Source organism: Palaemon carinicauda, chromosome 35 (assembly GCF_036898095.1).
Source record: "Palaemon carinicauda isolate YSFRI2023 chromosome 35, ASM3689809v2, whole genome shotgun sequence".
Lineage (NCBI taxonomy): Eukaryota > Metazoa > Arthropoda > Malacostraca > Decapoda > Palaemonidae > Palaemon > Palaemon carinicauda.
In genome coordinates this window covers 29,206,328-29,220,947 of record NC_090759.1, presented here as the reverse complement: position 1 = coordinate 29,220,947, position 14,620 = coordinate 29,206,328, and the positions used below count along the sequence as shown (strand labels likewise).

The window sequence follows — 14,620 nt, the reverse complement described above, 5'->3', positions numbered from 1 at the left end:
CAGAGATTACAATTAATTCAGAAATAAAGGAAAGTCCCTGCCTACAGCCCTCCCCCACCATGAGATTTTATGTTTAAAAGATAAGAAAAACTATTTTTAAGACTGCTAAAAAATGGTAGGTCAAGTTGAACATATTAAATGTATGCACTTCTATCTTAAAAAATAATAGGTTGTCAGTTTATCAGAATTTTATATATCTTCTAACTTCGTTATTTTTTTCATTGGAACTAACATAATTATAAAAACATTTAAACTTATGACAAACAGTTAAATTCCACGACTTAGAGAGAGAGAGAGAGCCTTACCTTATTGCCTTATTTTTTGTTTGGGTTCCCCCAGGTCCCTCAGTGTGAGGCACCTCGTATATCCACCAGAGAGTTGCTAATGCTTCTTCCGGTGTATTTTGCATCTTCCAGTCTTGGATGGTCTGGGATGCATCTTAGGTATTTATCGAGCTTATTCTTAAACACATCTACGCTCACTCCTGATATGTTTCTTAGATGAGCTGGCAGCACATTAAATAGTTGCTGCATTATCGATGCTGGTGCGTAGTGGATTAATGTCCTGTGCGCCTTTCTTAGTTTACCTGGTATATTTTTTGGCACTATTAATCTACCTCGGCTTGCTCTTTCTGATATTTTTAGCTCCATGATGTTTTCAGTAATTCCCTCTATTTGCTTCCATGCTTGTATTATCATGTAGCGTTCTCTTCTCCTTTCTAGACTGTATAGTTTTAAAAATTTCAGTCTTTCCCAGTAGTCACGGTCCTTAACTTCTTCTATTCTAGCAGTATAGGACCTTTGTACACTCTCTATTTGCGCAATATCCTTTTGGTAGTGTGGGTACCATATCACATTGCAGTACTCGAGTGTACTACGTACATAAGTTTTGTAAAGCATAATCATGTGTTCAGCTTTCCTTGTTTTAAAGTGTCTGAATAACATTCCCATTTTTGCTTTACATTTAGCCAACAGTGTTGCTATTTGGTCGTTGCATAACATATTCCTATTTAACATTACACCAAGGTCTTTAATTGCTTCCTTGTTTGTGATTGTCTCATTATTAGGTCCCTTGTATGCATATACCATTCCTTCTCTGTTTCCATAATTTATTGATTCGAATTTATCAGAGTTAAATACCATCCTATTTATCTCCGCCCATTCATATATTTTGTTTAGATCTCTTTGTAGTGAGTTCCTATCTTCATCACAAGTAATTTCTCTACTTATTCTTGTGTCATCGGCGAAACTTCTCACTACGGACTTTTCAACATCACAGTCTATGTCTGAGATCATAATAACAAACAGCAGTGCAGCTAATACCGTACCTTGTGGCACACCAGATATTACCTGGGCTTCATCTGATTTCTCGTCATTTGCAACCACTATCTGTTTTCTGTTTTGCAGGAATTCTTTTACCCATTTTCCTATCTTTCCCACAATATTATGCTTTCTCATTTTTTTCTCCAATATGTTATGGTCTACCTTGTCAAAGGCTTTTGCAAAATCTAGATAGATCACATCTGTGTCTTTTTCATTTATCATATTTTTGTATATGTTTTCATAGTGTGCTATCAGTTGGGTCTGTGTACTTTTTCCAGGCACGAAACCGTGTTGACCTATATTAAACAAATTATTTTTAACCAAATGGTTCATTATTTTCTTTTTTATTACCCTCTCATACACTTTCATAATATGTGATGTTAGACTAACAGGTCTATAATTGCTTGCCTCTAGTCTTGATCCACTTTTGAAGATAGGGGTTATATAAGCTAATTTATGTTTAACATATATCTCGCTCATATCTACACTTTGTCTTAGCAGTATTGCAAGCGGCTTCGCGATAGTGTTTGCAGTTTTTTTTAACAAAATCGCTGGAACTCCATCTGGTCCGGCTGCCGATCCATTTTTAATTTCGTTTATAGCCGTGACAATATCTGCTTCATTAATATCTATATCCGTTAGATATTCAACATTTTCTTCTCTCATTTTTGTTTCATTATTCTCATTCGCAATTCTTGGTGTGAACTCACTCTTATATTTTTCTGCTAATATGTTGCATATTTCCTTTTTTTCATTCGTTAGCCGTCCTTCAATTCTTAGAGGGCCTATTTCTAATCTCCCTTTATTCATCTTTTTTGCATAGGAGTAAAGTACTTTGGGGTTTCTTTTTATATTTTGAAGTGTCCTTTCTTCTAAGTCCCTTTTTTCATTTTCTTTCGACTGTATAATCTTTTGTTCTGCATTTTCTATCTTACATTTTATTTCCCTCATTTTCCACACATTTTTTTTCTTTTGCAAGATTTTTCTTCCACTTTCTAATTTTCTGAAATAAGATCCTTCTGTCTCTTGGTATGCACGTCTTTTGTTTGTTGTTTTTTTTTTCGGTACATATTTTTCAACAATTTTCTCCAGTATTTTGTACAGTATGTCCGTATTTACCTGTATATTATCACTTACAAATACATTTTTCCATTCTTTATTCAGTTCTTCATTTATTTCTGACCATTTTATATTCTTACTGTAAAAATTATATTTTCCATATCCTTCCCAAAGTTTTGTGCTTTTATTAATTCTGCGATCACTTGCTTTGGAATGGACTATCAATTCTATGACATTGTGGTCTGAAATTCCTGTGTTATACACTATTATTTCTTTAACATAAGAGAGAGAGAGAGAGAGAGAGAGAGAGAGAGAGAGAGAGAGAGAGAGAGAGAGAGAGAGAGAGAGAGAGAGAGAGAGAGAGAGTTATTTATTACTATATTATATATTAGAATATTTCATAAGCATATCATATAACTAAATGCTATATAAAATTACCGGACTGTATTTTCAATAGTAATGTTCTTTTTGGGTCGGAGAATACGGTGTACACACACACACAACACACACACACATATATATATATAATATATATATATATATATATATATATATATATATATATATATATATATATATATATATATATATATATATACTGTATATCTTCCCTGGGCTGGAGCCTTAAACTAAGGGTAAATTCTTTAGTATTAGTAAACTTGCATCAATAATACTAAGGTCAATGACAACAATTGGCGAATAAAATGTCATACCTCAAAAAACAATGGAAATTTTCACATTACTGGCATAAAGTTCTTTAGTTTTGTTTGAGCAGCCATGGTCATAAGGCGACTTTACCAAAATAGTCTCTGATAAGTCTTCCGAAAACTTCCCAATAGACTCAGAGCCTGTAACATAAAGGGGGCGTAGACCCCAAGACCTCCTTAGAAAAATTTTATATGACTTGCTAAAAAGTTGAAGTTTTGAAGAATAACAAAAATGAAACAAGTCTTAAATCTCCTCAGCTTTTGGCAGCTGCAAAGATGTGTTGTATTTTGAGCTCAAATTTTCGGTGCACGAATACTGGAGAAAACATAACTTCCCATAAAAAAATGGAGGCATTATTACGAGAATACTTTCGACCATTGCTATTGTTAACTTACAAAAGAGACCATACGGAGATAATCCAAAGAAAGACATTAGGAAAGGGATATTATTAGTTTACACGACGAACACACGAGCTTATGACTGGGCTATGGAAAAAAAAAAAAAAAAAAAAAAACTTATATCATCCTCAGCATATCTCCAGAATTACAGTTTGGGACTTCTTTTGAATAAGGACTGTTGGCCATCTCACCATAAGCAAGTGGAGGGCAAAGAAACAGCTTCGGGCGTCAAGGTTTGCATGGGGGAGAGGCGATATAGATTGAAGGCTTCCGGAATGTGCTTAAAAAAAAAGAAAAAAAAAAGGCTTCCCTTTCTTTATAGAGGAAGGAGGAGGGGGGGGAGTGGGGAAATGGGGGTGGGTGAAATAAACTATTTGGGGGAGGGGGTGGTGAGAACAAGTCTATTATTGTTATTACTATTATTACTAGCCAAGTGCACCCTAATTCGAAAAGCAACGTGCTATAAGCCCGAGGGCTCCAACAGGGAAAAATAGTCCAGTGAGGGAAGTATACAAGTAAATAAATAAACGATATAAGAAGTAATGAACAATTAAAATGAAATATTTTAAAAATAATTACATTATAGCAGATATTTCATGGGATAATACATAAGATCTTTCTTCTATCCACTCTATTCACTCACTCTCTTTTGCGTTCTTTCTCGGAGGGAACAGGATGCCAGATAACTCATAATCAATCAATCAATCAATCTCAGAAAAAATAAAAAAGTTATAACTACTCTATCAAGCATGTCTGCTCATGGCGTGCACACAACAACGATGGAAAAGAGAAATGGAATATAAATGCAACAAAATGCCTTAGTAATTTTGTTGTTAATATGATCATCCTGACCTTTCAATATAAACACACAAATTCGTGAAATTTTCTTTATCATATAATTAACGTATATAATGACATATGTAGCCACCCGATACACAACGATCAGTCTTTAATTTCTACCTTTATTTTGTGAAAGGAATTACAAAGAAACACGCAGAAGTGGAATGTTATACATATAAAAAAAAAAGGTAAAAAAAATTTCTTTGAGAATTCAACCATGTTTCATAGTTTAAAGTTCTCTCATGAGCGGCTAAATCAAGAGATCGGTTGTATTGCTATCGCACAAGATTAATAGTATTATTATTATCATTATTACTAGCTAAGCTACATCCCTAACTTGGAAAGCAAGATGCTATAAGCCCAAGGGCTCCAACAGGGAAAATAAGCCCAGTGAGGAAAGATGAACAAGGAAATAGATAAACTACAGAAGTAATGAACAATTGAAATAAAGTAAGACGAGCAACAATATTGAAATAGATCTTTCGTGCAAAAACTATAAAAACTTTAAAAAATTAGAGGTAGAAAAATAAGATGGAATACTGTGCCCGAGTGTACCCTCAAACAAGAGAACTCTAATCCAAGACAGTGGAACACCATGGTGTAAAGGCTATGGCACAACCCTAGACTAGAGAACAATGGTTTGATTTTGGAGTGTTCTTCTAGAAGAGCTGCCTACCATAGCTAAAGAGTCTCTTCTACCCTTAACAAGAGGAAAGTAGACACTGAACAGTACAGTCGTTAACCCCTTAAACGAGGAAGAATTATCTGGTAATTTCAGAGTTGTCAAGTGTATGAGATCATTGTACCAACCGTGTGTCACACGATCGTACATAATTCATTTTGAGCATGTATCTTCGCTCTCCCCTCGCACTAAAAAGAACCTGAAAAAACATGTCTGTTTTTCTCAATGGTAACGGTGTTGATTTTGAACATGAAATTTCCTGTTGCCTTGAGCTTTTGTATATAAAAATAAGTGTTCCATAATAAACTCATCAGGTTCTTTTAAGTGCGAGGGGAGAGCGAAGATACAAGCACAAAATGAACTATGTACAATCGTGTGACACACGGTTGGTACAACATAGAAGAATGTGTAAAGAGTATGCCAGACTATTCGGTGTATGCGTAGGCAAATGAAAAAAAGAGCCGTAAACAGAGAGAGGGATGTAATGTAGTTCTTAGATATCAATCACATCAGTAAGGTCAAGCTCCCCCAAACTAAGACCGGGGAGAACCAAGCTGTTGCAGCTTAATGATCAGAAGATAAATCTATAGGGGCTTCTAAAATTGTCCATCTCTAGCTCAATGTGCAAGTAAGGTCAGGACGTTTCCCGTGAAATTTATCAAGCCGTAAGCGGTGCTTGAAAACTAGACCCATAGCTTAGTGGGTCCTGACTAGACCCATAGCTTACAAACCGCTAACGATCTCACTGAGCCACAATGTTAAAATAAACTTTATTTAAATTCTCCGTAAAACATACTGATCTCAGCCGTATTTCAGTAAAATACAGGAGACCGTTATTTTTACCATACTTTGTTATTATCTTTTATAGGTTGGTGACCGTAATACCACTCCTTAACGTCAATATAAGTTTTTTTTTTCTTTTTTTTTTCTTTTTTTTTTTAAACGGCATATACCTGGCAACATTTATTCCAGGATTTTTACTGTTTTTTTACGGCAAATCTTTAATAGTGCACCAAAAAGTATGGAGAAACTAGCAGAGATACTACATACTCAAAGAGGATGTCTCAAATACACAAACTTGTAATTACATTAAAATAATAAGCTGATGTATTGGCGTAATATTATATATTTTAGTTTTAAATCTGAGAAAGGGTGTGTAGATACCACCATGATTTCATGAACTTCTGGATATGTGTATAGGTGGAATTATTCGTACTATCTTAAAATGCATTGATGGAAATGCAATACCCAATACAATATTAACATGCGATAAAACCGAAACAAAATTATATATATGATATTCTTAATTTACAGCAAATGGCATTAATAATAAAAAAGTTGTAAGGTAAAATATAGAAAATGTCTTGAATCTTTATACTTCAATGATAAAACTACAACGTTGCCATCATCATCATCATCATCATCTCCTACGCCTATTGACGCAAAGGGCCTCGGTTAGATTTCGCCAGTCGTCTCTATTATGAGCTTTTAATTCAATATTCTTCCATTCATCATCACCTACTTCGCGCTTCATAGTCATCCATCTGTAGGCCTGGGTCTTCCTACTCTTTTAGTGCCTTGTAGAGCCAACTTGAAAGTTTGGTGTACAAATCTCTCTTGGGGAGTGCGAAGTGTGTGCCCAAACCATCTCCATCTACCCCTAACCATGATTTCATCCACATATGGCGCTCGAGTAATCTCTCTTATAGTTTCATTTCTAAACCTGCCAGAAAGCAATAAAGTTTAGAGCAAGGTCGAGGGATTATTATGAAATCAGATGTAAATGTAAGATACTCGTATGTTCAACACGAGAAACGTTCGCCTGAAGAGACAGGTTGGCGAACTGTTATTCACAGAAATAGACCATTGATATTTCTTTCCTATAATACTAGACAAAATTATGAATAGTTTTGGAGGACAGCAGGAAGAGTGAAATTTATTACAAATATCTCCAGTGATGTATCATATGAAAGGAATTCCCTCAGGGTTATTGATATTTCATGCTTCCTTTTATTGTTCATGGAGACTGATGGATGGACACTGTAGCATACAGTGTCATCGTTCTTGGCAGATGTCTTGCTTGAGGGTACACTCGGGCGCACTATTCTATCTTATTTCTCTTCCCCTTGTTTTGTTAAATTTGTTATAGTTTATATAGATATTTATTTTAATGTTGATACTCTTCTTAAAATGTTTTATTTTTCCTTGTTTCCTTTCCTCACTGGGCTATTTTCCATGTTGGGGCCACTGGGCTTATAGCATCCTGCTTTTCCAAATAGGTTTGTAGCTTGGCAATTGATGATGATGATGATAATAATAATAATAATAATAATAATAATAATAATAATAATAATAATAATACATCTGCGTAGAGAAACGTAATATATAATAGATACAAGCTAGTGAGCTGGTTGAAAGAAGTTACCACTTTCTATCGATAATATTGAGATAACCGAAATAATTCCCTGGGTTTTTGGGTAAGCAAACACATTTCAAAAATCAACTAAGATATTCTAAATCAAATTTAGGAGAGTCACACAAGACATCCCACTTCTCAATGCAGAATGATCAACTCGAACTGATAGGTTTAGTTTCGACTGATTGGTTAAAATTGTTTCCATAAAAAAATTGAATAGGAGTTTAATGAAAGATTAAAAAAAGCAAATCATACAATGGCTAGGTTAAGAAAAATTTGGAAATCAAATCGTCTGACATTACATAAAAAATCAGGCTATATATCAGTTTAGTGAGATCGGTGTTACTGTATTGATGAGTCGTGGTATGAAAATGAAACAATATCCAACAGATTTTGTAGATTTGAGAACAAAGCCCCCAGAAGAATATTGGGAGTCAAATGACAGGACAGGATTAGAAACGAAACTATAAGAGAGATTACTCAAGTGCCATATGTGGATGAGATCATGGTGAGGGGTAGATGGAGATGGTTTGGGCACACTTCGCACACCCCAAGGGAGATTAGTTCACTAAACTTTCAACTGGGCTCCACAAGGCACTAAAAGAGTTAGAAGACCCAGGCCTACATGGCTGAGGACTATGAAACGTGAAGTAGGACGATGAATGGCAATGTATTAATTCAAAAGCTCAAGATAGAGACGACTGGCGAGATCTAACAGAGGCCCTTGCATCAAATACGCGTAGGAGGAGATGATGAAGATGAAATAATTACAGATTATCGTTAAAAAATCCAATGACAATATATACTGTATGCATTTGAAAATTAATAAAATAAAAATAAAAGTACTAATAAACGTCTACGATACAGCCATAAAGCTGCAGTATTTCAAAGTGGACTAAAAAAAGAAAATAATGAAACCTTCGATGCATGCTGCTAAAAGATGACAAATCAAATGCTTTAAGGCAGTAGGTTCGAGAGGGCACCAGCCACCCGTCGAGATACTACCGCTAGAGTTATGGGGTCTTTTGACTGGCCAGACAGTACTACATTGGATCCTTCTCTCTGGTTACGGTTCATTTCCCCTTTGCCTACGCACACACTGAATAGTCTGACCTATTCTTCACATATTCTCCTCTGTCATCATACACCTGACAACACTGGGATTACCAAACAATTCTTCTTCACTCAAGGGGTTACTGGACTGTAATTGTTCAGTGGCCACCTTTCCTCTTGGTAAGGGTAGAAGAGACTCTTTAGCTGGTAAGCAGCTCTTCTAAGAGAAGGACACTCCAAAATCAAACTATTGTTCTCTAGTCTTGGGTAGTGCCACAACCTCTGTACCATGGTCTTCCACTGTCTTGGGTTAGAGTTCTCTTGCTTGAGGGTACACTCAAGCACACTCTCCTATCTTATTCTCTTCCTCTTGTTTTGTTAAAGTTTTCATAGTTTATATAGGAGATATTTATTGTTGCAACTGTTCTTAAAATGTTTTATTTTCCTTTTTTCCTTTCCTCACTGAGCTATTTTCCCTGTTGGAGCCCCTGGTCTTATAGCATCCTGCTTTTCCAACTAGGGTTGTAGCTTAGCAAGTAATAATAATAATAATAATTGCAGCTGGGAAGGACATATCTATATTTTCATTGCATCCAAAACACAGCGGACAGATGGACTGACTGTTTTGATTGTACCTTGTAATACCATCCTTTACATAACACGCCAGTTTGACTGACTGGTCCCATCAGTCTACAGTTCGATTTAGATGGAAAGCCATCAATCCATATCTGTCGATTTAAACAGCAATGTGTGCGTGCGTTTGTGCTTAGCAGTGAAGAGGTGTTTAAGGGTATCATGTAAGTTGCAATGTATCACAAGCCTAAAAATTAAGTTAAAAACTTTTAAAACGGTTTTACATAATTCATCTTTATTCGAATACTATAAAGAAAAGTGTATGCAACCCGTCAAAAATGACCGCTAAATATTTAGACATATATGCACGCACGCATACCCTCTCAATAGGGTATGACTATTCCCTCTTACCCCTCCCTGAGAGTCGGGGCGAGTGTAGCGTGACTAGAAATATATATATATCTATATATATATATATATATATATATATATATATATATATATATATATATATATACACATATATATATGTATATATATATATGTACATTTATATATATATATATATATATATATATTATATATATATATATACATATATATATATGTATATATATATGTACATTTATATATATATATATATATATATTATATATATATATATATATATATATATATATATATATATATATATATATATATATATATAGCCAGAAACTTGGGAGATGGAAACAGCTCAATATGTTTCTGTGAGTCTCTGATATGACTACTCTGAAACCTTCATACTTTGTAGTGTTTGCGTCACAAGTACAGAGGTTCAGAGCTTCTCAGAATATTCATCTTGAACTCAAAAAATGTTAATCTTAACCTTTCCCACTCTTTGCCTCTAACCCATCCCCCCCTTCACAAACATACACAAAACCTGAAGCTGCATCTGGATTTCATCAAACTTTTGTAAACAAATAAATAGATGATAGAAATTGGTTAGCAGATGTATAATTAAGAATTTAAAGGAATTAAAATTTTACAAAATAAAATTTTATTCTAACTTTGCTAGGAAATGTTTTCCTGATAATTGAAGGCTTACTGTATATATATATATATATATATATATATATATATATATATATATATATATATTATATATATATATGTATATGTATATATATATGTATATATATATATGTATATATATATGCATATATAATATATATATGCATATATAATATATATACATATATAATATATATACATATATTATATATATGTATGCATATATAATATACAGTATATACATATATAATATATATATATATATATATATATATATATATATATATATATATATATATATGCAATGTAATATATATACATATATAATATATGTATATATACATATATATAATATATCTATAAATATATATACACAATTATAATATATATATATATATATATATATATATATATATATATATATATATACATATATCTGCAGTATATATATATATATATATATATATATATATATATATATATATATATATATATATATATATATAAACTAGCCTATATATATATATATATATATATATTATATATATATATATATATATATATATATATATATATATAAATTAGCCACTGTGGACAAATGACTTTTATTCGCAAGAACATTTATTTGAACCACAAGTTTTGATCCTCCCCATATTATTATTTTTGGGAAACATGAGTTTATCACAATACTCTTCAGGCTCTAGTTTCTTTCAAAGATTGGATGAATAGTCGATTTATCCTACTTTGCTGCCTCAAAATACGATGAACTACTTTTGAAAAGTGAATGGGAGTGTGGATCATTACCTCGAAGATGAAAGAACTGCTATCACAAAAAGAACAAGAGGCTTTCGTGATTGGCAGGACTTCAGCTTACTTCCTAGAGAGAGAGAGAGAGAGAGAGAGAGAGAGAGAGAGAGAGAGAGAGAGAGAGAGAGAGAGAGAGAGAGAGAGAGAGAGAATTACAAGGATTTAGGATGTCTCAAAGACTTTTTAGTCCATCCGCTAATACTCCATTTGCTCTTGGAGAGAGAGAGAGAGAGAGAGAGAGAGAGAGAGAGAGAGAGAGAGAGAGAGAGAGAGAGAGAGAGAGATAGAGAGAGAGAATTACAAGGATTTAGGATGTCTCAAAGACTTTTTAGTCTCTCCGCGAATACTCCATTTGCTCTTGGAGAGAGAGAGAGAGAGAGAGAGGAGAGAGAGAGAGAGAGAGAGAGAGAGAGAGAGAGAGAGAATTACAAGGATTTAAGATGTCTCAAAGACTTTTTAGTCCATCCGCTAATACTCCATTTGCTCTTGGAGAGAGAGAGAGAGAGGAGAGAGAGAGAGAGAGAGAGAGAGAGAGAGAGAGAGAGAGAAAATCTTGTTCTATGCGACTTTATTCTTCAATTAAACAGTCCATAGTAAGAAAGGTCTGCTTTCTCTACATCTAAATCTCGCGATGGATTAAGAGTACACCATTAGCGATGGTTTCTTTGATAAAATTTCCTTTAATATTACTTTCACTTTCACCTCAAGGGCTGCTTTTCTGGTCCTGTACAGCAGGGGAACCCTACTCTCTACAGGACATCCAGTCATTTTATTATGTTCGTTACATTTCACAACACATATTGCACAATATCGAAGCACTTAATGAACAAGAAAGTCTTCAGTTTCCTCTTAAAAGCCTTAATATCTCGAGTCTTTCGAATGTCTAGTGAGAGCTTATTGTATAGTCTCGGGGCCGCATATCTAAAGGCTCTAGGGCCTACAGTAGACAGCTACGGGCTGCAAGATTGCAAGAGCCCGTGTCTGGCCAAAAGGGCCAGGCAATCTTCAACAACATACAGAAGACATATGTCTAGTTTCCAATAATTTGAAACCATCTGTAACTATTCTCGTCTCAACGCGATTTGTATATACTAAGAGACTCAAACACGACCTCTCTCTGGTTAATGATAATTTCCCGAATTTTAGCGAAATATTTCCATCGTTTCTAACTTGATGATTTCCACCTTAATCGAAACATATGTATCCGCAAACAAACTGGATTTTGATGAGTTTATATTTGTCTAAAATAAATCAAATAAACTATTTCCTGTATTACACTGAAATTAAAACCAATATCTATGAATGTAAAATAATACATATAAAACACTGTTGATCTCAGACAACGGTAATCGTCTATTTCTAAATTAGGTGGACGACAGTACTACATTGTCCCTGAAACAGAGAATCTAAAAAAAAAAAAAAAAAAAAAAAAAAAAAAAAACCCACACTGCTTTGAACTTCACTCACGGATGTTTCTTAAATGTTGAACAATCCAACAACCGAAAGGTTTCTTCTTCTCAAAGTTTCTGTTTCTACCTCAAAATATAAATCACCAGTTACCAGCCAAGAGACCAGCCATTTATTGCAGTTTTCATAAAAAAAAAAAAAGAAAAAAAAGAAAATCATGATACACTTTCATTGTAATCATGCTAATAATCTGACAGCAAAATACACAGACATAAATGAACAAATAAAGTAAATTAAAATATATTCTTGTCAGAAGTATTAGTACAGTAGAGTTCTGAACAAATACTTGGGCTAAAAACTGCTAATCTCCGGAGGGAAAAGTCTTCTATTTCCACAAGTTAAAACAGACTATAGACAAAACTTCCGAACTTGAAAAAAAAAGCCAAAAGTTCACATCAAGTACATCAAGTTGAAATGAAAGAAAAAGTGTTTCATTATAAGTAGCGAGTTTCCGCTTCTTTCACTCTCAAGAGATTGTCTATCTCAAACTATTTATCTGATGCTTCTTCCTCTCACAGGTTTATGGGCTTGTTTTTGTAACTTCAGTAAGACCTGGTTAATGGGTAGTAGGTTGGCCAGGGCATCAGCCACCCGTTGAGATCCTACCGCTAGAGAGTTATGTGGTTCTTTGGCTGGTCAGACAGTACTATATTAGATCCTTCTTTCAGTTTACGGTTCACTTTTCCTTTGCCTACACATACACCGAATAGTCTAGCACATTCTTTACAAATTCTCCTCTGTCCTCATACACCTGGCAACACAGATTACCAAACAGTTCTTCTTCACCCAAGGGGTTAAATACTGCACTGTAATTCTTCAGTGACCACTTTCCTCTCGGTAAGGGTAGAAGAGACTCTTTAGCTGTGGTAAGCAGCTCTTCTAGGAGAAGGACACTTCAAAACCAAACCATTGTTCTCTAGTCTTGGGTAGTACCATAGTCTCTGTACCATGGTCTTCCACTGTCTTGGGTTAGAGTTCTCTTGCTTGAGGGAACAATCGGGCACACTATTCTATCTAATTTCTCTTCCTATTGTTTTGTTAAATTTTCTATAGTTTATATACGAAATATTTATTTTAATGTTGTTATTGTCATTAAAATATTTTATTTATCCTTGTTTCCTTTCTTCACTGGGCTATTTTCCCTCTTGGGGCCCCTGGACCTTCTTGCCTTCTAATACATTTTTTCACGTTGCTGACGAAGCAAGAAGAATGTTAGATATACCCTGTAGTATTTTTTTTTTCTTATGTTCAAACCCTCCAAATAATTTTTATTGTTATTTTCTTTTTTACTGGAAATAGTGAATCAAACTGGGAAATATGAAACAAAAATTTGATTGTTATTATCGACTGGGTGATTTACAAAACCCAATGTGGCCACAGCTGCAAGTCGTTGCCATTGTCCAAGTATGAACTAATGTCGGCAGTACTATTGCGCGGAGAAGTGGACTGGATTATAATTTTTAGTCTAGACTCTAGAGGCCAGGCACTAGGTCATTCAACCCCGTAATGAATATTCAAACCGGTAAAAATCTTGCCAGAGAGCCTTGGGGTCTGGGACAGGGGAACAATACAGCGGGAGCCTGAAGTTCAGGGCCGTTGCGTAGAGGTCCACAGTCAGAGAACCTCACAAAGTCAGGAATTTGTTGGCTACTAGATGATCCAAAGTAGCTTTTGCTACTGCAACTAGTACCTTTACTACTACTTCTAATACTGCTACTGCTACTGCTGCTGCTACTTCTAATACTGAAGCTTTTGCTATTGCTACTACTACTTCTAATACTGCTACTGGTACTACTACTACTTCTAATACTGCTACTGCTGCTACTATTTCTTCTAATACTACTACCGGTGCACCTACCCAATCATTAATTTACTTCCAGACTCGGAACACGAATAGGATAATACTGGTCCACTCATAATTGCAAAACAATAACTCACTTATAATAACAGATTAAAAAGAAAAATATTAACAGTCATTAAAAAGATCGATTTCGAAGACCATCTACATCAGCATTTAAAATATCAGTGACGTATTTCCTTGATCCACTAGGTAGTAGGTTGGCCTGGGCACCAGCCACCCGTTGAGATACTACCGCTAGAGAGTTATGGGGTCTTTTGACCGGCCAGACAGTAGTACATTGGATCTTTCTCTCTGGTTACGGTTCAGTTTCCTTTTGCCTAAACACACACACACACACACACACACACACATATTCTCCTCTGCCTCATATACCTGACAACA

The 14,620-nt window shown here is 34.6% G+C and overlaps 1 protein-coding gene across 1 annotated transcript in view; it reads right to left on the bottom strand.

Annotated features, from left to right (window-relative positions):
• LOC137627206 (uncharacterized) overlaps nt 1-14,620 on the bottom strand; it is a 50,454-nt gene that overhangs the window by 27,025 nt on the left and 8,809 nt on the right. The window contains exon 2 of the mRNA XM_068358286.1: nt 14,007-14,232. Coding sequence (XP_068214387.1) covers nt 14,007-14,232 — 226 coding nt within the window. The remainder of the gene's footprint in view (nt 1-14,006; nt 14,233-14,620) is intronic.